This window comes from Centrocercus urophasianus, unplaced genomic scaffold, assembly GCF_019232065.1.
Source record: "Centrocercus urophasianus isolate 14NV4802_14NV808 unplaced genomic scaffold, USGS_Curo_1.0 seq_12, whole genome shotgun sequence".
In the NCBI taxonomy this organism is placed as follows: domain Eukaryota; kingdom Metazoa; phylum Chordata; class Aves; order Galliformes; family Phasianidae; genus Centrocercus; species Centrocercus urophasianus.
Window position 1 is genome coordinate 43626127 of NW_024884364.1, and position 25178 is coordinate 43651304.

At 40.6% G+C, this 25178-nt stretch overlaps 2 protein-coding genes across 6 annotated transcripts in view; both read left to right on the top strand.

Annotated features, from left to right (window-relative positions):
• The window catches only part of ADGRG2 (adhesion G protein-coupled receptor G2), a 54239-nt gene extending 51936 nt beyond the window's left edge, over nucleotides 1–2303 (top strand). For both annotated transcript variants that reach the window (XM_042810856.1, XM_042810857.1), the window contains exon 28: nucleotides 331–2303. In XM_042810856.1, the coding sequence (XP_042666790.1) occupies nucleotides 331–515 (185 nt within the window). In that variant the 3' untranslated portion in view covers nucleotides 516–2303. The remainder of the gene's footprint in view (nucleotides 1–330) is intronic.
• A 1410-nt stretch (nucleotides 2304–3713) lies between these two features.
• Nucleotides 3714–25178, top strand: part of PHKA2 (phosphorylase kinase regulatory subunit alpha 2) — a 41017-nt gene continuing 19552 nt past the window's right edge. For 2 of the 4 annotated variants that reach the window (XM_042809479.1, XM_042809480.1), the window contains exons 1-19: nucleotides 3714–3854; nucleotides 5752–5910; nucleotides 6981–7028; nucleotides 7402–7570; nucleotides 8282–8364; nucleotides 8953–9033; nucleotides 9317–9403; nucleotides 10053–10151; nucleotides 10454–10600; nucleotides 10838–10891; nucleotides 11435–11557; nucleotides 14059–14154; nucleotides 15573–15680; nucleotides 16366–16444; nucleotides 17798–17932; nucleotides 19488–19597; nucleotides 22232–22376; nucleotides 22805–22883; nucleotides 24446–24609. In XM_042809479.1, coding sequence (XP_042665413.1) covers nucleotides 3777–3854; nucleotides 5752–5910; nucleotides 6981–7028; nucleotides 7402–7570; nucleotides 8282–8364; nucleotides 8953–9033; nucleotides 9317–9403; nucleotides 10053–10151; nucleotides 10454–10600; nucleotides 10838–10891; nucleotides 11435–11557; nucleotides 14059–14154; nucleotides 15573–15680; nucleotides 16366–16444; nucleotides 17798–17932; nucleotides 19488–19597; nucleotides 22232–22376; nucleotides 22805–22883; nucleotides 24446–24609 — 2044 coding nt within the window. In that variant the 5' untranslated portion in view covers nucleotides 3714–3776. The remainder of the gene's footprint in view (nucleotides 3855–5751; nucleotides 5911–6980; nucleotides 7029–7401; nucleotides 7571–8281; nucleotides 8365–8952; nucleotides 9034–9316; nucleotides 9404–10052; nucleotides 10152–10453; nucleotides 10601–10837; nucleotides 10892–11434; nucleotides 11558–14058; nucleotides 14155–15572; nucleotides 15681–16365; nucleotides 16445–17797; nucleotides 17933–19487; nucleotides 19598–22231; nucleotides 22377–22804; nucleotides 22884–24445; nucleotides 24610–25178) is intronic. The other 2 variants (XM_042809481.1, XM_042809482.1) reach the window with 1 other exon arrangement.

Genomic DNA, 25178 nt, shown 5'->3' on the forward strand with positions numbered 1-25178 from the left:
TTAACTATAGTTAATGCAAAACTGGAGTTAGAAGTATTTTGCATCTTACCTAGTGACACTGATTCCAATCTTAGTCTACATTCTTAGAATTGTGACCTTCCTGGTTGAAAATGTGAAATCTTTTTGTGTGTACAATATATTAAGGTCTCTCAGATCTTTTACTTGTCTCGCGTAGAGTAAATATATACAGAATGCGTACAGAGAAATCCTCATCTTGAAATTATTGCAGAGATAAAATGAGATACCGTGAGCTCCCTATACTCACTGGAAAAGTACTGTATCTTCTGATTCTGACCTTCTCTGAGAAGGGACAACTTTTTGTTTCTACAGGCCATCTTTCCGGTGAGAAGAATGGTGTTTCTTTCAGCGTGCAGAATGGTGATGTGTGTCTTCAGGACTTTTCAGGCAAACAACTTGTATTTCAAGAAAAGGATGACACTGGCAGCCCAAATAGCCGTATCTCACTTAGAAGGACTTCAAACAGGGGAAGCTTACCTTCTGCTGAGAAAATGTGATTTCCTTTTGAACGGAACACTGTTTTACAGTATGAAGTAGAGATTTACTTCAACAGTTTTACATAATGTGAGAAGACCAAAGACTGATTTTATTTAATATATTGTCTTGAAACTTCCAGGCAGCCATGTAATGGCTTCACAACGACAATTATTAATTGGAAAAAAAAATGGGGAGGAAGCTCCTGTTCTGACAAGGTATTTCGGATGTCGAATTACAGCTGGCACGTTTCTATTTTGATTCTTCATTAGAGATATTTGAGGATTTTTACGCTTAAAGTTTTATTTTTTTTTTAGTACAATTAAGTATCTGGATATAATGCATAGTAGTATTGTATAAATGTAGGAAATTACAACTTGTGTGTTAACTTTAAAAATGTTAGCTATACTGTCTTCAACTTTTTGTATGTTAGAGTTGCAGGTTAGTGCTGTACATAAGGAGGAGAATGCCAGCCTTTAAATATCTTAGTGGTAGTTTTATATTTATTTCTTGTAATATAAATTTAAATATTCTTTTGTATAGAAAAATAATTGATATTTTGTTTTAACTTTTATTGTACTTCGCATTTGTCTTTAATTGAAATAATTAACAGAATGATACAGAAGTTAATGTGTTCAGTTAGTGAAACCACTTACTGTGGTCTGCCAGAGACAGAACTGTATATGTGAACACCATTATTTTTTAATCCTTAGTGTCCTCTTTCACTGCAACACAGAGAGGTAGAGAAACTGGGTGTCATCAAAGTAGAGCACTAAGAATGAGGGAGTGATGAATAAAGTCACCTGTAAGTTATTAAATGTAGCTAAGTTATCTTAGTAGCTGGACTAAGTTGGTGGGAGCTTTTGCCATTGATTTCACCAGGTTCAATATTTTATCTTGAGTTCCAAGTATTAAACACACTGCCATTTCTCATCTACAGTGATTTTAAAAAGAAAAAAAAAAGTGTTACTTTTTTTGAATAAAAAGAATACAGAAAATAATGCTGTTATATTTAGTAGCCTAGTAAATTGTTTGTTTTGTTGTGTGGCTATTTTTAAGGGGCAGCTCTTGAGCAGTTACAATCTATTTCTGCTCGCATTTTGGTCCTTCTTTGGCAAACCAAATTCTGAGGCCCCACCTCAGTTACTTCCTGAATCATCATCTAATTTCCTCTGTGATATTTCTCTGAAAAAGGTGGATTTTTGGCTCCTCATACGCAACAGTCAGAAGAAAATAGAGCCCATACAACACTGTGAAGATTTCTGAACAGTGTGAGCAGAGGTTGTGCCTACTTCTTAGACAAGTGTGCAGTTGTGACTTTCTTTTGCTCCGTGGGTTCTTGTGGAAAGGTTGGATAGTGCCAGAGCAAACGCCAGTGCCGCACTGCAGAGTGCCAACCCTTGGAAAGGGGCTTTCTGAGGCAGGTGCACACTGGGTGGGAGAAAGAGTTCTGCTTTCCCAGAGGACTCAGTAAGGATCTCTGGAAACACTTCTCAACAAAGTACATCGGTGGAACACATTTCTGGGGCTCTGGTGCAGTTGTTGAACCAAATTACTAAACACTCATGAGGTTCTAAATGCAGTGCCTGGATTCTTTTGGTCACCTATGCCTGAGACTGTGCAGAATATGCCTTTAAAGTGAGAATTCAAAGCATTTGTTGTGTTTATCCACAAGGTTTTAACTGCATGTTAATAAAAGAAAGTACTGGAATGCTAGTAGCTAGAGTGCTTTTATGTGAATGCTTTAACTGTTGGCGAATTGCCTTTGCACTGTTTCTTGTAAATTTATTTAATGTTTGTGTATTTATATTTTCAACTGTAAAAAAAAACCAATAAATTTACAGCAAGTAAACACAAAATACATAAATTTTGTCTTTTAGCTAAATGTGTCCTTTTACTGGATTGTGTTACAGTTCTTGAAATGATGTGAGCCGGAGTATGTCACCTCATGAAGAAAGTGCTGGCATGGCCCTTGCTTTTTTGTGTCCATATCATTTTTCACCTTTCATAGCTCAAGCAGATCTGTCTTTTGCAGAGATATGAGTCTGATATAAGCGGTCGGATATAAGTCTGCCCAGTCAGTGCTTGTTCCTCCAGTCTGCTGAAACTCTTCCATAAGAATGCCATGAGTAAAAGAATCATAGAATCATTAAGGTGGGAAAAGACCTCTAAGATCAGGTCCAACCATCAACCTGTCCCCATTATACCCATTGACCACGTCCCTCAGTGCCACATCGACACAGTTCTTGAACACCTCCAGGGATGGTGACTCTACCACCTCCCTGGGCAGCCTGTGCCACTGCCTCACCACTCCAAGAAGAAATCTGTATTAATATCCAACCTGAACTGCCCCTGGCACAATTTGAGTCCATTCCCTCTTGTCCTGTTGCTGTTACCTGGGAGAAGAGGCCAACCGCCACCTCACCACAACCTCCTTTCAGGCATTTGTAGAGAGTGATAAGGTCTCCCCTGAGCCTCCTCCGGGGCATGGCTGAATTCGGCTTCAGCAATTCTGTACTAAAAAGTATATTCTACAGTTACAGCTTGGACTCTTCGTTTGTTTCTATTTTTGCATCTCAACTTATACTAGGATTATTTTAATCATTCTTATTTGATTTATTCCTAGGCATGGGAATTTCACCTTACTTGGCCATACACATACTGTAGTAAAGTTTCACACTCCCGGCAGCCTGTTGGTGCAGCCCAGTGAATACCATCAATAAAGGCGTTGAAAAACCATTTGCACACCAGGGGGCGTGGGGACCGAGCAGCTGCCTAAGCAAATTTGGGTTAGCTTAACCGCCTTCTTAGGTCACAAATACAAACACACACACACAAAAAAAAGTCATTAAATAAGTAGTCATACTGTGCTTTATACAACTCTGTGGTTGTTCCGCTTCCAGTTCCTGGTACTTCATAGAAAGCTTTGCAACTCCAAGCTGTGTTATGCTCTACAGAATACATATCCCTTCGGTACTCGGACTTTTGTGCCCTGCCAGCAGCGTAGCCATAGCAACCCTTTATCTGGGAGAAAAGTGGCACTGCTCCCTGCCCCGCCCCGCCCAGCCGCCGCCGTGCAGCCGAGACCGCTCGGTTCCGCCGGGTATCGGCGTAGGGCCGCGGGCGCTTAGGGGAAGCGGCGTAGGGCCCCGCCCGGCCGCCGGCAGGGGGAAGGGCCGCGGGCTGGGAGGGCTGGCGCGCCGCCCGCCGCGCACGCAGAGAAACGGCCGCCGCCATCTCCCGCTGCCGGCGCGCCCATGGCGGCCGGGCGGTGAGACGAGGCGATGAGGAGCCGCAGTAATTCGGGAGTGCGCCTGGACGGCTACGCCCGCCTGGTACAGCGGACCATCCTCTGCCACCAGGTGAGGGCAGCGTCGCCGGTGTAGCGGCTGGGGTTCGGCGCCTGGGTCGGGGCGAGCGGGTGGAGGCGGCTGTCCGCCCTTCCCGGGTTGCGGCAGCACTAACGGCAGCCGGGCTGCCCGCGTTCTGAGCGCTGAGTGCAGGTGTCGGCGCTGCTGGGGAGAAGCTGTCACCGGCTCCCCGTGCCTTGGCTCGTGCAGCCTGCGCAGCGCCGTGCGTTCTGCTCGGTGCTCCTGCTTCAGGTGTGTGTGCTGAGGGTGGGGGGCATGCACGGTGTTGTGTTTCTTTTAAAGTGGTTCCCTGCGCAGAGAGAAGGGCAGTGGGGCTTCTTGTGTGAATCTAGTCCCAAATGCACTTCACTGCAGTGACTTAGAAGAAATTGCAAAGCAATCATAAGTGAAACGTCTTTAGATGTAAGGAAAAAATGTTTAGCAGAGAGGGGGTGAGGCATCTCTGGTTGCCCATAGATGTGGTTGATGCCCTGTCCCTGGAGACTTTCAAGGCGAGGCTGGATCAGGCCCTGGGCAGCCTGATGTAGATGGCCTTTAAAGGTTCCTTCCAACTCTAAGGATTCTATGATTCTGTGACTCTTAACTAAAGAGGTGAGCACCCAGAGCCCAACAGGTCAATAAGATTTATACCATCAACTCAGTAAGATTTATGCTATCAGCTGTTTCTGTGGGCACAAGCTCCAGACACCTGAGAACTGTTATCATTAGGTGAACTACTGAAAACCTACCAGCAACAAAAAGCAAGGATCTGGTGTGAGCAGTATGAGACAGCACTGCTGGGCTCTCACCATGGTGGGCGGTGGGAGCTGCCCTGTACTGCTCTCCTGGCCCTGCGGGATGACCTTGGGCTCCTTCAGCAGCTGCTGGGGAGCTGGGCCTGAACTGAGCCACTCACGTCCTGTGAGCAGCCAGACAGAAGAGCAGCAGGCGGCAGAGGTGCCGCCGAGACAGGGCTGTACAGCTCTGGTGTGCGGAGGTGACCTTGTGCCCGGCATCCAGCATCATGCAGATTAAGCTGCTGTGCTCTGACAGAGCTCATGTTCTCTGAGACGTGGCTTGGAGAACGTGAAGTGTGTTTGGGAACATTGCGTTTTGATAAAGGTGTGTCTGACAGGGCAGGGGTCAGGTGTCCCTGCCACAGCAATTGATCTGGCATTCGTAACAGTTGCTCTGTTTGAACACACAGCTGAGAAACAAGCGTAAAAGTTAATGGCAACGAGACAATGGGAATTAATGATTAAGTGAAAAATGTTGTGAAGTGTTTGAGACACAAGAGACTATGCAATATTCTGGTTCTCAAACGGTGTTGCTACTGAACGCTACCAGAATTTGCTGTTCTCTGCATTGGAACATAAAAAGGCTTTGCATGCATTCATGCTTTAGCTTCCATAAACCAAGTGAGACAGAAACACTTTGCCCACTTCCTAGAAGAGAAGCAATTCTTTTTTACTTCTTCAAGACCATACCACAGCATGGTCACACAGACAAGGGCAGATCCCAGCTCAGTTTCAAATGTTAATTCGTTACCCTGTTTTCCTTCCAAATACACACAATTTAGATTTGTATTTCTTCATTGTGCTTCGGCTGTCTCCGAGTGGCGTAGCTCATCAACCTGGGTGGGTGAGGGTGCCCTGATGGATTCTATAAGCTTTGTGTCCTGAAGTGCTCAAATAACTAAATTTTGCACTTCGCATGTGTGAGTTCAGGAAAGGACTGGGCATCTCTGTTGCAAAACTGTGAGAAGCTGTATTCTGCAGCCAGTATGAAAACCCCAAATCCTTTCTTTCTCCCTCCTCCAACATCTTTTGATATGGAAAGAAGTGGTTTATCGTAATAGATGGGACTTCAGGTAATAATGTTTGTTCTTTACCTTTTCTACCATGTTCAGAACCCAGTTACAGGGCTGCTTTCAGCTGGTACGGACCATAAGGATGCGTGGGTACGGGACAATGTCTATAGCATCCTGGCAGTGTGGGGGCTTGGCATGGCCTACAGAAAGAACGCAGACCGGGATGAGGACAAGGCCAAAGCCTATGAGCTTGAGCAGGTATGCTAAAGTTCAGTGCAAAGCAACTATGCTATGTTTTGCCTTTTTTTCATATGGTCATGGTTTTGGTGTGCTTGCATTGGTGTTATGTCGAGGATGTGGCACTGTTTTCCCAGCGTGGAATACATGTTTTGTTCTTGTGACAGCAGTGTTTATGTAACACAGAATGGTCTGTGTTCCTAGCAGCCCCCCAGGAGATTTGGACAGCTGAGCAACAGAGAGGCTAACATCTCCATATATATACTGAAAGTAAACTGGTAGGAGTAAAACTGCCATTGTTTAGCACATTATTGTAAACTGCGCTTCTAAGAGATTTTATGGCCTCGTTTAGAAGCCTCCCTTATTAAACTGTGAGATCCTTCATGAGGTGTGCTGTGGCAGAAATTCAGACCTAGGTTGCTTGTGTCGTAGGATGGCAATTTATCATTTTTCCCCTTAAGGAGAAACATGCCCTTTAAAGCAGCTGTCTTTGAAATGTGAACATGTGTAGTCTCACGGAAATCATATGTGGTGTATAGACATGTTTGGTCAGAACCAAAAAAGGCAAAGCATGATTGTATTTTTAAGCCTTAATAATTTTCCGGAATTTAAGACGAAATCTAGTCTTAATGCTTATTCTGTGCTTCTCCTAATACACACTGAGGTCTCTTTACATTAGTCATCTGCTTGCTGTATAAAGAGATGAAGAGACTCCACAGGTTTTCCGGCTGTGTCTGTGTCTTGTAGTTACTTACCAGTGTTGCCTGGATCTGTCAGTCTAACAATCATTATTCTTACAGTGGGTAACATTCCTCTTACTTCCTTAGCCAGATAGAAAGAACACAGGTTACTCTGCATGCTGGAGAGGGCCTCTGGGAAAAGATCAGTTCTCCCAAATAGAAGCATGAGAACAAAAATCTTTTTTTTTTTTTTTTTTAAAGGGCATTTAAAACATTTTAGATTAATACATTTTTTTTTGCCTTTGGGAGGACATTAACATGGGATGTGAACCTGTGACTTTTGCATGTTGTTTTTAACAGCTGATAGGGCTGGTAGTACAGGAGTGTCACTGGTCTGCTTTATTCCTGCAGAACGTTGTGAAGCTGATGCGAGGTCTCTTACAGTGCATGATGAGACAGGTATGTATGCATGGTACAGCTCAGCACATACACTGCTGTTAGCCTAAGCTGAACTCTGATCATGCTTGTACCTTTTTAAAATCAGGTTTGCAGCAAATCACAGTGTTGCCTTTGCAAACTGATTTGCTCAAAGGTGCATAGCTGTTACTAAGATCTGAACTCAGCAAGGTAATTTAAGCTTACTCTTTCCCAGAGAGATGTGGATTTAGGCAGAGTCTAAAGTTCATGCACTATGATCAATCAAAACACGCTGATCTGAGGTAACAAAATTTAGGACCTCAAGTTTCTCCCTATCTAAGACAATGTGTTGTGAAATTGTTTGGAGAGTTTCTTCTGAAGTGTTTCACATTTGAAATCTGTGGTGCTTTTTCAGGTAGATAAGGTGGAGAAGTTCAAACGCACACAGAGTACCAAGGACTGCCTGCACGCCAAGTACAACTCTGCTACTTGTGCCACAGTGGTTGGAGATGATCAGTGGGGACATCTGCAAGTCGATGCCACTTCTCTTTACTTGCTCTTCTTGGCACAGATGACTGCATCAGGTAAGCAGAAGATATTTTAGCCTTGACTATCTTGTTGTTACAGTCTTCATGTTTTACAACTTTCAGTTGAAAAGGAGGAAAAAAACCGTCACTAGTGGAAAGAGATGTTTGTTAGTTAGGATTTCACGCTTACAGTAACTGCCTAGGAAGTCCATTCTCTTAGAGTTTGTTGGTGTACAAATTCTATTCAGAGCTATTCAAAACTATGTCAAAGAAGAGAGTGTGTCTGATGGACCAGCGGGTTTATTCAGAGTGACTACACCAAGCTGGATGCCTGTCTGTGTTCCTCTTCTTGTGGGCATTTGCTTGGCTTTCTGCTCATAGCAACCATGCTCTTCCTCTGTGAGGATAAGTCTCTTCTCCTGGCAGAGCGTGAAGCAGATGGTGCAGCTGCTGTGGGAGCTGCGCCACCTGGTTCTCAGGAGCTGGATGTGGTTCAGCTCTCCCTGTTCCGTAGCCATGGTGTGTGAATGCCATGTTTCCACTGAGGGCGTATTTTTGAAACAGATGATGTGTATTGGTGGCATTTGAAGTAGTTCATGGGCAGCAAATGTTGAGGCTTGTTCCCACTCCCTTTGAAATCAACTTGAGTCTTTCACTGATTTCTGTGAATAGTAGTTGGTAGTTGGTAACAAATATACAAAAGCTTGACATTTTTTGAAGAGGAAATAGTTCTAATACAGCGTATTTTCTTTCTTCTCTTGTTTTTAGGGTTACGTATCATTTTCACCCTTGATGAAGTTACCTTTATTCAGAATCTTGTTTTTTACATAGAAGCTGCCTACAAAGTTGCTGTAAGTAGTTATTTATGTGTAAGACATCTGAACCCAGCTTAGATGTGGGTTGAAAATTATTTCTTGATGGTGACTGAAAGTACAATCCTGTTTTTCCATCAGAGGATGTCAGAATTTGTCATTACATTGTGAGCAACATTTCTGGAGGTGGTGGGACAGCTGTGGGGGAATTTGCTGTTTTCTGGATGAAGTATAGTTGTTCTATCATCACAGTAGTAATTAATAACAATTCCTGACGTCTCATGAGCCTTTCTGAAAAGAAAGTGTTATCAAACTCTTTTTTGGAAAGTGATGAGTTGCAGAGGCACAGGGAGAAGCATGCAGTTTGGAGGTCTTTGTGTGTTTTATGGAGAAAGTGATTTATGACTGCAGATGTGATCCTGCTGGGATGTATTTTTATGTTCTGCTTTTTAAATGTGCAGAGGACCTCTTTGGAAGTCACCTGTTACTTTATTTTTAAGGCTGATAAACAAGTTTCCTATGAGGTTCTGGTTTTCTGGTAGCCTGTGCGTTTGGAGGTGAGGTAGGGAAATACTGGTTGTATATGTAACCATACCAGTTTTTTTCTTAATGTTGTTATTCTTGCAGGATTATGGAATTTGGGAACGTGGTGATAAGACAAACCAAGGCATCCCAGAACTGAACGCAAGCTCCGTAGGGATGGCCAAAGTGAGCATGTCTTTCTGACTCCTCTTTTGTGGCTGTTCCCTCACTCTGAATAGCTCTAGTGAACCCAGCGGCTTCCTTTGCATAGCCTTCTTGGCAACAGTTAACTAATTGTATTAAGAATTTTTGAGTATTCAACATAAAATCCTTGTGATAATGGTTTACTTTGAAGGACCTTAGTGCAGTTGTTCTGGGACTGCAAAATGTGCAGCAGAATCATTGAGGCACGAATGTGGTAGATACAGTGAACAGGATTTTAAAAGGAAAGCTCCTTGCTCTTTTCCAGATCCATACCCTATGTGGCACAGCAAACCCCACATCAGCAAAGCCAGGACACTTCCAGGTTGACGTAGGGGTGCACGGAGATGAATGGGTGGGTTGTTAATATCTTCCTAAGGCATATACATACGCGTTATAGCTGTGATATAGGAGATGTACTGATTCACCTGTTAAGACAGGCATGATGTGTCTCTACAACCTAATGGCTGGTTGGCCATTAGGCATGCAGAGAGCAGACATCTCATCTCTCTTTCCCTAGGGAAGCGATAATATCAGAAAGAGAGGTAGACGGCAACATGCTCTTCCCTGACTAGCAGAGGCTGGTTCCCAGAGCATGTTGAGCAAGCCTTCCTCTTTGAATAGCCCTGCAACTAGGAGCCACAAATTGCCACTGAAGTGGAGGGGGGTTATATTGGAACGTGGAACAGGAGAAGCATTTATGGATAAATATTATTTAGGTATTATTCAGCAGAAGCACTGTTTCCTGTTGCTTTGTGTTAGGTTTTAATTGTAAGAACGGTCATCAGCACATCAGTCCTGGATCCTACAAATGGAAATGCAAAAATATTGTTTACTTTTTCAGAAGTATTGACATGCTTCCCATTGAGGTTGGAAACAATATCTGTGGAGCAAACTTCTGTCTTGCCTAATAACCTTCAGAGGAAATGTCAGATGGCTGGGTTGTACTTGGCTTAAAAGATATCTAATGGTATTTTTGTGTGTGGGTGTTGTTTGTTTTGAAGGCTGCTTTGGAAGCAATTGACGAATTAGATCTTTTTGGAGCTCATGGAGGGCATAAATCAGTGATTCATGTTCTTCCCGATGAAGTAGAACATTGTCAGGTAAAAGCAGTCTTCTGTTTCTAGTGCTTGAAGAAAATCCATCTCCTTTTCCATTCCGTTCTTAATTGAAATGCTGGTTAACTGAATGGTAAACTTAATAAGGGTGACTTCAGACTGTGCTGTTCATCCTGTTTATAGTAAATCACATGGAGCTGGTTTGAAACATTCCTATGTTAACTCAGTTAAAACAGTTATGCAGTGAATTCTCTCCTTTTGCAAATTGTGCATTCTGTTTTGCACGTTACATAGCCTTTTGAACAAAGTAAATTATTTCATATCCCTCTCTTCTGTGTTTTGCTCAGTCTATACTATACTCCATGTTGCCAAGGGCATCCACGTCAAAGGAAATAGATGCTGGCCTTCTCTCCATAATTTCATACCCAGCTTTTGCAGTGGAGGATATAAACCTTGTTAATATAACCAAGAGTGAAATCATATCCAAATTGCAGGTAAGGATTTCCTTTATTTTATTTTGTTTTATTTTTCAGAAGGAAGGAGAAGCAGAACCTTTTTTCTTAATTGAAAATCCTAATTAATCGAGGATTGACAGACTTGGTGGGTCCGTGCATGGAACAGAGGGAGGAAAATCCCAAAGTAGCACTGGAAACTCACAACTTAGATGTTGGTAGCAGTCTGTCAGGAAAAACAGTATGTTAAGATTTCTGTAATTTTGTCTGTTTTTATAGGGCCGCTATGGCTGCTGTCGCTTTCTCCGAGATGGCTACAAGACACCCAGAGAGGTACTTCTGATGTATATTTTCAGTAGATCTTAGGAAGAATGCTATCTCTTTTGGGCATTATTTTGGCTTGTTTGCATCAAGGGCAAAATTCAGTATCACTATTAAGATATTTGGTAGTAAACCAAGTAAATCTTGGGAATGACTCATGTCTGAAGGTGGCTAGTGGTTTAAAGACCATCAGTTATTAATGAGATAAATTAATTCATGATTCTGCAAGGTATTAACCCTTAGACGTGCTTACGGCACCTAAGGAAAAGAATTGCCTTTGAGATGCTCCAGGGTATTATGAAGTAGGGCAGAAGCATGATTATTTGGGTGACACCTAGATTCTGAGTCTGAGAAGGGCTGGTTTGTCTGGAGACCAATTAAACAAGTTTGGGAATGAATGCGAAAAAAGAAATCAAGAGGCTATGTGGAAACTTTCTGCTGTATTTTTATTGCTTGCTTGGTTTTAATTATTTGTATAAAATAGGCTTTCATTGCAAATGGAGTTTGAGTGACTAATTTAGCACTGTGACTAAAAGAACATGATTGAATTTCCAGGATCCAAGCAGATTGCACTATGATCCTGCTGAGCTCAAGCTGTTTGAGAATATTGAATGTGAGTGGCCGGTGTTCTGGACATACTTCTTAATTGATGGAGTATTTAATGAGGACAAAATTCAGGTGAGGAGAGAAGAAACTGCTTAGAAATGAAGTGCAAAGCACCCCATTATAGCTTTTCTCTGTTTAATTTAGTTATCAGTTACCACCTTTAAAAGTCCGCATGACCCTTTTTTTTTATTGGCAGAACCCTTTGCTATTTGCATACATTTAAATTGTGTATTTGTGTGGATGAATTACGTTTGACAGATAACAGCAGCTGGGTGAGAATGTGGATGGAGCATTTGTTTCCACATGCAAGTCAGGCTGGAGTGTAACAGGTATTATTATTTGAATGTCTTGCAATGTTGATGCTCTTTTGGCATCAGACAGTACTGGAAATCACTGAGTTCCTGTGAAACTCAGTGGAGTTTCACGCAACAGGTTGGAAGCAGTCTCCAACCACTCCGGCCTTACTGGGAGGTTCATGTCATGAGAAAAGCTGCAGTGTTGTCCACGCTGGTACAGGGAAGGGTTCCCTTTCTCTGTCAGATTGAGTGGCTCTGTTGGCTGGAGGGTTTGAGCTGATCTGGACATGGTGTATTTGTCTGGTTCTGTTTGATCACCAACCATGTCTCACCAAATTATTGTGAGATGAGTCTAGCTTCTGTCTTCCCTGATCTCTGTGGCTTGGCTGCTGAGAACAACGTTAATAGTTCTTTCAGTCTTTTGGTACATTTAGGGAGGTTTGGGATGGGTTAGACCCTTATCAGGAGCCATTTCATTTTAACTGATTTCGTAGGTTAATTGATGATTCCTTTATGTAATTCATGCCTTTGCTGTGTCGAGCATTGAATGGTCAGGGGAACTAGATTGACTGTAACCTTTCAAAGGTTGTAGTGGTTCCTGGAGAACAGTGGTAAATTAAAAGAGCAGCAAGTAATGAGGACTAAATGTATTCAAATCAAGAGCTCTACAGCTTGAAGGAAGTAACAAATACATGTGATTTGAAGTTGCCCAGTATGCAGAGGGACTATGATTACTAAATAAAACCTCTTAAAAATAAAATGCCATCAGAAACAAAACAAGGAATTTCAAACCAAAAATACCTTTCTATAACAGATGAAAATACAGTGAAGTATTTATTAATGTAAAAAATATGGGTTGCTTTGCTGAACACAGTAGAAATAGTCTGGTGGAGAGAAAAGTAACGTTTCATAAGGAGAAAAATCAGAGTTTACTGAAACTTCAGTCACATTGATAAAACTATTTTTTCAAAAGCAGTCTCCAGAATTTAGTTGGGTGGTCTGGGACATCATGTACCTGATTCCTTTTACGGTGTACATATGGTCCGTGGTAGGATGTGCTCAGAAGGGGCAATTGGCCCCAGTTCCCACACTTTACACATAGTTGCTCGTGACACTCTGGAGGTGGTGTCTAGTTTTCCACAGTTACTGCTTCATAAGCCTAATTGCAGTAGCAGCAACGATTTGGAAAACAAGCACCCTGATCACTCAACAAGAGTGGATAAGGATAGGATACTGACAATACTAGTGTACCATGACATGAATGTGTGGGTACTTTAGCTCGTGCATTAGGCTAGAGATTACTCCTTGAAAGGTATAGGCAGGAATAGAATTTCAGAGCCAAGTGCTAGTAGTGCTAGGAAACAGCTTCCCTGTGAGTTAAAACTTAGAATGGGAGTGTGAAGAAATGGGCGAAATAAGAAATCTGATTTAAAGAAAAAGAAATGGAAATTGTTGAATTTTAGACCATTTGCATGTCCTAGTGATTACTGTGGCTAACTCTACAATGGTTGTCTTACTCTGCTTGCTCTTCTCAGAGTCCTACCAGGACAGAATTGCTCAGGCGTAGGAGTTGTCTGCCCAGAGAGGTGGTGGAGTCACTGTCGTTGGAGGTGTTCAAAAACTGTGTACATGTGGCACTGAGAGACACAGTGGGTGTGGGGGGGATGGGTTGGTGGTTGGACTGGTGATCTTGGTCTTTTACCACCTTAATCATTCTACAGTTCTAGAATAATATGTTGTCTAGCGATATGAGAACAAGAGGATTTTATGTTCGTTTAACTTAGGTATTTTATTTGCTTTACATCTATTTAAAGCTTTCCTTAGGGCAAATTTTTAAGAGAAACTGAATTCCCAGTTCTGCAAAGTTGGATTCAGAATATCGTACACAAATGTGCTTGGTAGAAAGCTAACAGTTCTTAAATCATACACTTCTAATGAATATTGCTAGTGCTGACGTCTTCCGTGTCCCTTCATTTTCATGATCAAATTTTATGCAGGATTTCTAGTGACTTCTTGATTGCAATATTTTTTCATGCTTTGGTTTGTTTCTGATTAAAGATGTGTGCTTATGCTTTGGAGAATGATAATACTGAGATCTTGCAACAGTGTTTGACAATTTGAAGCCTCTTCTTCCATCAGCAAGCTGTGATCCACTTTCCCCCCTCCCCCTTATTGTTTACTTTTTATGAATTTTCAAAAGAGAAGTAGTAAAATTATAACTTTATTGTTTCTGTTTTGCTGAGTGTATTGTCAATTTTCTTTTATAAATATCTCCAGGTAGAAGAGTACAGAGAGGCTTTGGAAGGAATACTCATCAGAGAAAGGAATGGAATAGTTCTAATGCCTGAACTATATGCAGTCCCTTCAGAAAAGGTATTGTGAAAATGCAGCATCCCCTTCAGTATGTGAAGTATAGATATGAAGATCTTATAGCTCATAAATCTAAGTCAGTAATACAAAAAAAAAAAAAAAGCAATTCACAGCACATTATTAATTGCTGGTAAACCTCTCACGGTTCCCACTGAGAAATGGGTAACTTTAGGCTTCTAAATGATCAAATCCTGGAGATAGAAATCCAAGAGTCTATGGAAGTTCTGGAGCAGGTTTAAAATTACTAAGACTTTATAATAAGGTATATTTAAGAAGTTTTGCTGAAATTTAGAAATTGAATTTCAGAGAAGAAGTAAAGCATAGGCTGTTCTGCCTGTTTATTCTACCAGTGGTTTGTGCTCGCTCTTTTTCAGAGCTTGTATTTAAGATGGAACAGGTTTCAAATGAATGGGAATTTATGTTAGATCTTAAGTATGTTTTTTTTTCTGTTGTTTTTTGTTTGTTTTGTTTGTTTTTCCCATTTTTTCTGTCACTGTTTAACCCGTTTCTCTCATCATGACAGAGAAATTCAGATAACATTATATCTCCTTCCATGCTACCTGCTTTTATATCTCTCCCTGCTGACTTCTCCCACTCCAGATTTCTCAGCAACCAATGGGGGTGTGGAGCCTTCTGGACTGATCTGAGTTTAGGGAGGGAGTATCAAAAGCTGATGTCTTTCTCACAGGTCTGAGACTGAAGCTCTGAGTTACCTTTCTGTTGGGAGCAAGTGTGTAATGGTACAGAGCCTTTTTGTTAATTCTGATATATTTATGATCGGAAGAATATGCCAAATAAATAGTGTAATTTTTGCCTTCTGTTTGTAAATTCTAAAATGGCTGTGATAAAGATGTTATCTAGAAGGTTGTATGCTCCTCCCTCAATAGATCTGTATACTGCAAGATCAAGTCAGGGGTTTTGGTTTTCTGTTTGGCAAAATTGAGAGATTCTAATCCTTATTTATCCACAGACCATTATTACTAAAATAAGAACAGTAGAATAGGCTTTGTTTTTGGAAAGCACTTCCATGAGCGTCTTCAGAAAGCTAGGTAGGCAGCAGTGAAGTTCAAGAACCATCTTGCAAGGAGCTGGAAAGCTGACACAATTCCCTACAAGCTTCCCAAAGGGAAGGCAGCAAAGGAATGACGAGAAGAAAGGGGAGCTCCTGACACCAAAGCTATACTCGTGTGCAGAATCCTCATTCAACCTCCAGCTTCAATAGTTTGGTGTATGAAAAGGAAGCATGGTTCTTGTCCCAGGTAGCGTGCAGCCTCAGAAGTGAAATCAGTAGAAAGGGAGGTCAATAATAGCGGGTTAGAAATGGTAGATGATAGACTGTATTTTTACAAATACTTCTGTGTTATTGGTTGTTCTTCAGAACTTTGAGATAAGTTTCTTGTTTTTTGTGTTTTTGTTGTCAGGTTGATGAGGAGTATGAAAATCCTCACTCAGTGGATCGTATCCCAGTGGGAAAGCTGCCTCATCTTTGGGGTCAGTCATTGTACATCCTTAGCTGCTTATTAGCAGAGGTAATTATTTCTTGTATAGCAGATGAGTTTGTGTTTCATTTTGTTTTGAGTAGGCTTAGCCTTTAAGCACAATTTGATTGTCAGGTAGGGGTCAGTGTGTTTTCCAATGAAAACTGTGGAGGGGTGACTCTGAGCTTTCAGGAGCTTATTTGTGTTATTATGGATAACATACCATCTGTATATTATGCTAAATTGTGTGTTTCTCATCAAGGTCAGTAAGTTGCCAGATATGCTCAAGAAATACAAAGTCCATACTGACTTGACAGTTCCAGAGCTAGGATTCTGCAATTTCAGCTGCACTTGATTGCACATTTTTCTGCAGCATAAGATGCCTACAGAATTGTCCAGTGTGAGCTATGGACTTGGAAGTGAATAACTGAGTATCCCTGAGGAACTGCAGAAAAATCACTGGCATGGTAGCATTGCATTACTTGCTACAACTCTACAATAGAAAATATGGATATGCAGATTGCGTCAGTCATAATCATTTTCTTGTTGTTCCAAAAAATATTACAGCCACTACAACATAGTTTTCATTGAATGTACTTAGTGGATGGGATGGGGAAACCAGACTTTAATCTGGCTTTCCTGATAAAATGTGAAAAGCAGTTAAGAAATCTTCTAGAAATCTTCATCAAAAGCCTTTTACTTCATTTTTGTTTGTTTCCTTTCTCTCTGTCTCTAGGGATTTCTGGCTGCAGGTGAAATTGATCCCTTAAACAGAAGATTTTCCACTGGATTTAAACCTGATGTGGTGGTACAAGGTTAGGGAGTTTTAACATTCTGAATAAACTGGATTATGTGAAGGTGAAGTTCCTATTCAAGAGAATTAAGAAGGACGTGTTTTGAAATGATACTGATCTTTGCATGGCACATGGATGCTTTGTTGATACTGTGAGAAAGTGGTTGTTTGTCAAGCTGCTTTTCTTCTAGGAGGAAAGATCAGCTTTAACAAATCTTTTAAAAAAACAGTCATGATTTTAAGACTGGTCAGAGACTGGAAAGGACTTACTGAAAAGGAAGGTTGTGATGGGTAATAGCAGAAAGAGGAGGGCTGACAGGAAACCATTCAGTTCAGTTAGGATTTTGTGCAGCCCCTTTTCAGGGGACCCAAGAAAGCAAGGGGTGGGGCAGATCTCTGTGTTCACAGAGGTGAGGAGTGAGCTAAAGAGCAGAGGGCAGCCAGACTTACACCTGGTTTTTGTCTGCGTCAGGGTGCATCTGCTGCTTTCATCAATGCAGGAGCAGCCACAACTGCATACTTGAGGGCAAACACCAACTAATTGGGCATAAAAGCTTTCCTAGCGCCTGTGTCATCCTGGAAAAGTAATCAGCTCGTTTAGCAGGAGGAGCCTTCAGTGGTATTGCAAGCTGAGCAAAAGCTTGTTTATCTTTTGTTGTTGTCATAGTGGTGACATTTTGCTACTCTAAAATGCGTAATTTCCCTTAGATGCATAAATGCATGCTTATTTTTAGCATTCTTTGACTGCTATTTATAATGCAGAGAGTATGAATTGTCAGTCCCAAACCAATAAGCCAGCTCACAAGGGCAAAAACAAGTGTAAAATCAGGCCTTGGATTGTAAATTCCTCCAATCTGGCAATCTGGGGACTTTTTTTTTCCTACCTCTTTCATTGTACGGCCTTTGGAACATTTATTGTCATAATCCTAACATACTTGTTCACCATTGACCTAGCTGTAACCATTGATGTGCTGTATTAAAACAAAGATTTTCAAGTAGGATTTCCCCTTGCAAGCCCCATCTCCTGAAAGTGACTGCACAATCCAAACTGTGTGAAATTGAAGAGAAATGATATCTAACCTCCGAACTAGCACTGCTTTGAGCAGGAGGTTGGATTAGAGACCCTGTGAGATCCCTTCCAACTTGAGCTACCATACAATCCGGAATGGAACAGAATGACAATATGTATGGGGAAGTAGAGAGCCAAAAGCTCTCTGAGGTCCTGTTAGATCTCATGAAGACATAAATTAAGAAAGAAGTAAAACCCTTGTGCATTTTTAGACAACTACACGATAGCTGGGAGGTGACAGTAAAGGCAGGCAATTACAAAGAATAACCTTGGCTCTTACAAGTGTTTCTGATTTCTGTTATGCAGTAACTGTTCTGGCAGAAACTAATCAAATTAAGAATCTTTTGCAAGACCATGGAATCAACGTTCAGAGCATTGCTGATATCCATCCACTCAGAGTGCAGCCAGCTCGCATCCTAAGTAATCTCTACACCATGCTAGGTAGGTATTTAAATATCTATTGCCATACTGGGTATTTTTATATTTCTTGCACCCTGCCACAATTTCTTTGATTTAAAAACAAACAAACCAAGACGAAATAAAACCCCGCATTTGTGTGAAGAAGGTTAACAAAATTAGAACAACTGTCTCAAAAACTGAGATCTTATTCTTCCAAAAAGAAAAATCATTAGGCTATCAGGTTCTTGCTGTTGTTTCTTCCAACCCTGAACCAAATGGAGCTCACAGAAGCTCTCTGTCTGCAAATCCAGAAACCTTTAAGGCTTTTATAGCCCCAGGACTATATATAAAGTTCCAGTTTCTCAGCAGTGACCCTAGACGCCTGTGGTCCCTCTGAGCCTGCCAATTTGATTAACTTAATGCACAAAACCTCAAACTTCTTTTAGTTAAGTTGAAAATCTGATAAACCTTCAGCCACCACTGGCTCTTCTGGTAATACTTGTTGGAATGAAAGGGGTTTTGGTGAAAATTTGTTGCCTGTATTCCTAATTGAACTTACTTTTACAACTTCAAGCAGGCCAAAAAGTCATGACTCAAATCTGTTGCTGTTACTGGAAAGTAAAACTGGGATGGAGTGGATCAGCATTGGTAGATTCCTTTGCAGTATGGACAAGGAAAGCTGGCTGTATCATGCTTCTCTGTCAGTCTTGAGCATGTTTCTGTGGTCATGTAGTTTATGGATAACGTGGAAGAAGATAGCTTATGCTTTTATTTGTTTTTCAGTGTTATGTGGTTTTTGTTTTTTTAACAGAAGGTAAGAGGGCCTTCAAGTAAGTGTTAGACATTGAGCCTTATATGTGAAGAAGGGAGCTTGCATATATGGTTTGGGGAAAGTAATTTGTTTTCTTATTACAAGGAATTTCTAACAAGTTTAACATTTACAGGGCTTTGCTGATGTTTGCAGTTATTCTGTAGAAGTTTGAAATAGCTTTCTTTCACTAGTGGGGGTGAGTAGGATAACTTGACACAGAGATGTACTGTTTTCAACAGTGACTTCTTTGGTAATGTTCACAAGGATTTCTTTTCAGGCATTCAGTTGCTGGGCTTGTGTTCCTTGTCAGATAGATTCAAGTCAGCTCCTGGATGTTGGAGCAAAAGCTGCAATGCAGAACACTAGCTTATAAGCTGCAGTGAGAAGAGTGGGGCTTATTAGCTCCATGAAAGGAATCAAAATTTGTTCTTCAGCCTTTTACAGTTAAGAATTTTAAGGTTTTGTAATGAAAGTACTGCAGTTTGTTACTTGTTGATGGTCTGCTTTTTGAAGACGTAGTTTTTGGTGGTGAAGCTTTGGGTGCTGAGCAATGATTGTGATCAGAATACTTAATTTCATGGTCAGTGAAGCCAAACTTTTAATCAGGCTTTTGAAGTACCCTGACTACTGTATTGATGGTTGCTACAAAACATACCACTCTGTAGCATCTCACTCTTATCTGTCTATTGCCTTGCTGCAACAAATGAAATAGGTCTCCATGTCTAAGATGGCTGTTGCAGAAAACCAGAGAGGAAGTGTTAGATGATATTTTTTTCCTCTTGTCAGGTCGGAATGAGAACATGAAATTAAGTGGACGGCCACACCGACACATTGGAGTGCTGGGTACCTCCAAGCTGTATGTGATAAGAAACCAAATATTTGCTTTTACCCCTCAGGTGAGCATCTAAATCTGGCAGGGAAATCCCTGTATATTTAATGGCTAATCATTAGGGAAGTACTTTGCTTTCATGTGCTATCATTCCATTTTAGATAGAGCAGGGCTAATAAAGCAGATGTACTTTGCTTTGTGTTTTTATTTTTTTAAGAGCTTTGGATGATCAGAGTATTAAGACTACTGATAAATCTTTCTTCCATCATACAGCATCTAGCTTCTTTGGCTTTTGGCTTAGATTTGTTACTGATCCCTGCCTGAACCAACATTCTGATGAAATAATTCGGAAATAGGTCACTTAACATTTTCTTTCTACTGATTTCTTAGATGGAAAATGTACATTCACTTAAGTATGCCAAGTACTATAATCCCCACGACACTAAGACATAATCTTTCCCTTGTTGAAAGGGTCACTGATGTTGAGTAAAGGACATTATTTGTTTTCTGCTTAGTGTGCTTTTCATTGTAGCTGGAAGTTTGGATCCTCCCAGAATTAGTGGCTCTTTTCATACATATAATGAAATACTACACACTTCTTGTAGCCTTACTGTAGTAGTTGTTACTGGAAGGCCAGTGGGTCATCTACTCCATCCATGTGCAACTGGAACAGGATAAAGAATGCTCACAGCCTGCTGACCTTATGTTTGATTAATATAGTCTTCAAATTCCAGCAAAAGAGATTCAGTGGGCTCAACTGACATGGCTTCTGCAGTGCTGCATAATGTCCAGATTTAATCATATTTTTTCTGCAAGTAATGTTCCTTCGTGTTCTTCCTCCAGTCAATTGACTGCAGCAGGCTTTGTAAGATATTTTGTATGCAGGAGGATTGCCTGTTGTGTTGTGTTGTTCCACCACACCAGTATCCATTTTTACAAATTAGGGAAAAGTTTCTCAGAGATGTTATTTAAAAACAAAACCAAAATAAAACATATCTTTATCTAGATCTTGTTATAAATATATTCAAAAATGGCATTTATCTTTGAACTGGGGACATGCTTATTCCATATTAGACTAAAACCTCCATAAAGTCTTCTGTTGTACTTTTCAGTCAGACATTACATCCTCCCCCGTTTTCTCTTTTTGATGGAGTGGAGTTTATGTTTAATTTCACTATCCTTAGGTTAGTAATTAACTCATCTTTGTTGAAGTTGAGTAATGTCCACAGATTCTCTGGTTTTGTAATTTGTACTTCATCCAATTCTGTAATGAAAACATGAGTTAGGAACGGGGCAGAGGCTTTTATTTAAATACCCTCTGAGCCTGAGAAAATGGTTAATAACTACCAGTGGAGAGCAGCTTTGGAAGCAGTTCAGCCTTTTTGGATGCTTTTCTTCATCCTACTAGTGTGACAAGCTTTGCAGAAGTCAGGATATGTCTGCCAATTCCTTCTGCGTGCTGTCTTGTTGCTCTTAAAGAGTGAAGTTAGACTGGTTTGCTGAGTTTGGTTTTGATCTGACTATTTGGTCAACTTGCTTTATTATTTGCAATCCTCTTGGTAATGGGCTTGTCTGGTCTACGTTACTGTGGCCTTCCTTTCTAAATACAGACAGTATATTTGCTTCTCTTTGGATGTCTAGACTGGTTCTTTCTGAGTTCTTAAACCTAACTACCAGTGGTTCAGGAATCATTTTGGCTGCTTCCTTAAGTTGTTCTAATTAGTTTCTTTATACTTCACCAGCTTGAATTTACATGATATTTAACATTTTCCTCCCAACCCAGGCTGAACTCCTGTCACTGTTTTAAAAGCAGTGTTACAGATCATAATTTACTACTTTTCATCTCTCATTAAAGAGGGACACTGATTCAGCTTATCTTCGCCCTCTCTTCCTATCCTCTTCCTCTCTTCATTGAAAGATCTACAGGTTCTGTATTTTCCAGTTACTTCTGATGTGTTGACAGGGTGTTTTCTCCTTGTCCATAATGGGTCTTACCAATCGATGTTTATTTTACATTCCAGCCTTTTCCCTCTTCCACCCCTCACTAATGCTTCTGTGCTTTTAACATTCATTGTGGCTGATTTGTCATACTTTTCATTGTTTTTCCAGCTTTTTAAAATTTCCATTTCTGATGATATAGTCATAATAGTCTCTTGTTGTGGTTTTTGGCCTTCCTTTGTAGTGAGAATGCCACCATTTACCACTGTACATAGAATGCATCTTTTTTTTTCCCCTACCATCTGTCAGATGTTCCTTTTCTGCTTGTCTTTCAGAGTGTTTCTAAGAGACATCCACTTGTTAATTCCTGGTCCTTAGCATGCACTTAAGCCTGTTTATTGTTTGTATTGTTGCTGTTGGTTTTTCTTTCCGCATTTAGGCTACTTTAGTCTTTCAGATAATAGACTACTGTAATTCATCACTGAGAAAATTCTCCCTCATGGGAGTTATCATCTACTTTCTGTTTGTACAGCTTGATTTTTTTTTTTTTTTTTTTAATGTAAGCCTGTAACTGTAAGAAAATACACTCCCTGCAGACACATGAATCTCTTTTTTTCCTAGTAACATGCCTGGTTAGGTTAACTCACATAATCTGTGTCTAAAATAGTTCATGTGGCTTTTGTGAATGACTTAACAGAGGACATGGAAAAAATTATAGAGAGTACTGACAACCACTTATATGCTGTATTTCTCTATTCTCTAGTTTACTGACCAGCATCACTTCTATCTGGCTCTAGACAATCAGATGATTGTGGAGATGCTCAAGATAGAACTGGCTTACCTCACGTCTTGTTGGAGGATGACAGGGAGACCAACTCTGACGTTTCCCATCACCCACACGATGCTTGGTAAAGTTGATTTTCTCTATTTCAAGTGCAGTAAATTGTTGTGGAGGAGTAGGATGTGGGTAGGTTTGAGAGGAGACAGATGGTGTGACTGTTTTAACATCTGAGTTTTAACATCAAAAGTGCAATTTAACTTTTTCAAGTGTACTGAACTTTGATGACAGGGAATCCTTCATTTTGTCTTATTCCTCCTTAATATCCCTGCATCTTCTCATCATCTCCATACTGATTCTGTCCAAATAAATTTGGTAGTAGTCCTTTTGGAACTTGTCATGAGTGGAAGGGCTTGGAGTTGATTTGATTTTGTTCCAAGGTTTTTGGAATAAACTAGTATTGATAACATTTGCAGGGTCTGTTTTAAATTTGGTGTTTGAAGAGATTATTTAAGAATGTGTTGGTAAGATTCAAACTCTTCCATTGTTCTTTTTCAGTTGACGATGGTACTGACATTCATCCAGCAGTTCTTGCCACCATACGAAAATTAGAGGATGGTTATTTCGGTGGTGCAAGGTAATGCTGTAACCCTTAAATGGTTCTGTGATTTTTTTATAATTAAATCGTATACAAGTCACAACTACATTTTAACTTGTGATAGTGATAGATCTTGTGCTGGAGCTCTACAGAGAGAGCAGTTTTAGCTTTAATTGTTATGTGGCAATCAGATGATAGCCAGACCTTAGGTGCAATGGGAAGATGGGGAGAGTTAACACCTTTGACTGCCATTAATAGATGGTGAAAATGCAAAGGCAGTTAATGTCTTTTTTTTCTTTTTTATTTTTTTTGCCTCAGTTTTCAGTATTAATTGAAGGCCTTAAGTTGTCCTGCCCTGCAAGTTGGAGGACCATCATTTGGGGAGCAGAGATTTTCCATTTGTTGACATCAAAGTTTTAGGAACTAATTGTATGAGTTGAATGTTTACAAGTCTATAGGGCCTGGTGGGACTCATGTCTCAGTACTGAGGGAATTAGTAGATATTGTAGCAGGACCCCTCTCAATTCTCTATCAAAGTTCATGGGAATCTGGGGAGGTCCCTGGTGACTGGAAACTGACCAAGATTGTGTACATTTGTAAGAAGACAGAAGACCATGGAAATTATAGACCTGTTAGTTTAACTTCAGTACCTGGAAAAATTATGGAGAAGATTAGCCTAGGTGCCAATGAAAAGCAGTTAAAGGATAGCAACAGCCATCAAACCTGCTATCACTGATTGAGGAGGAAAGTCCTGTCTCACTAATTTGGTATCCTTCTATGGTAAGATGAAGTGCTATCCATGCTAGTGGATGAAGGGAAGACAGTGGGTATTGTTTTTATGGATTTTAGCACGATGTCTAATACTGTTCCTCTCAGTATCCTTTAACTATAAGATGAACAGGTTCACATTGTGCTGGGTGATACACTGGCTGAGTGGCAGAGCTCAAAGGGCTGTAGTGAATAAGGCTGCATCTGGATGGTGGCCAGCCTCTAATAGTGTTCCTCAGGGCTCTAGTGTGTGGACAGTCCTGACAACATTTTTACTGGAGATATGGATGCAGGAGTTGCATGTACCCATAGCAGATTTGCTGATAATACATATCTGGGAGATTCTTTTGACTCTCTGGGGGTATCTAAATGCTCTATTCGATGCTCTGATCTATCTAGACTCTCTTTGAGAGGTTTAGATAGATTAGAGCATTGGGTGATCAACAGCAGTTTGAAATTTAATGTGAAGAAAATGATTCTGCTGTTGAGACAGAGTAATGCCAGATAGTTACAGACTGGGAGCTGAGTGTTGGGAGAGCGTTCCTGTGGAGAGGAATCAGAGGGTGTTGTGAGTGTTACCGTAACACAGTTAAGTGCAGTTACTAGATAGAGCAGTACTCAGCAGGATCTGCAACTATTTTTTTTGCATTTATTTTCTCCACATTGGTTATTTACTTCTTTGTAGTTACTAAAGGTAGATTTGACTGCTGGATCTCATAGGTTTTGGAGCTGTTGAAAGCTCGGTGAGCATAGCCAATAGTATCAAAATGGTGTATGTTGGCTCTGGCATACTTATATGCCATACTCCCTCTGGCGTACTTTCCTGTTTGCAGGGTGAAGATAGGCAAGCTGTCAGAATTTCTTACCACATCTTTTCATACGCATCTGAGCTTCCTGGATCCAGACTGTGATATAAAACTATTTGATGACTCTCATGGAGGCTGTTGTAGCCCTGACAGTGAATATGGAGGCTATCCAGCAGATTTCTGTGAAAAAGGTAATAGTTTTTTCACTTTATTTTTTTTTTTTTCTGTCACATTCTGTAGAGTAGACATAGAGTCTATCCAAGCATAGAGTCTGGGGTTACCTACAGCACAAAATCTGATGTATGCACAGTTCATAGTTATTCAGATCTCTCATACATCAGCTCAAGGATGGTATGTGCATGACTTAGTTTGAAGGAGATTTTGTGAATTCATCCTACATCCTCGATGTGGCATTGACCAGTAACTGCTGTGGTAAAGCTGAGTCTGAGAATCAGCAGGTGGGAGGTGTGTAGAAGATGCTAGAGGGAGTAGAGAGTGTGAGGAGTCACAGACAAATTCGTGCACAAGAGCTGATCTTTGGTCTACCAAAAAGAAAAATTCTTTTGATCTCTTTCAAAGGGAAAAACAGTTTCTAAACTTTACTGTTTAAGAACTATCAAAAATTATTTACATTTTTCTTTCCAATTTGTTCAGCTTAGAAGTCTCTTGCTTATTCTTACGTTTTCACGTGCTCTTCTGTATAAACAAGAATAGAGTGATATGTGTGAAAAAAGAAAGTACTGGTATTTTAAAGGTTTTC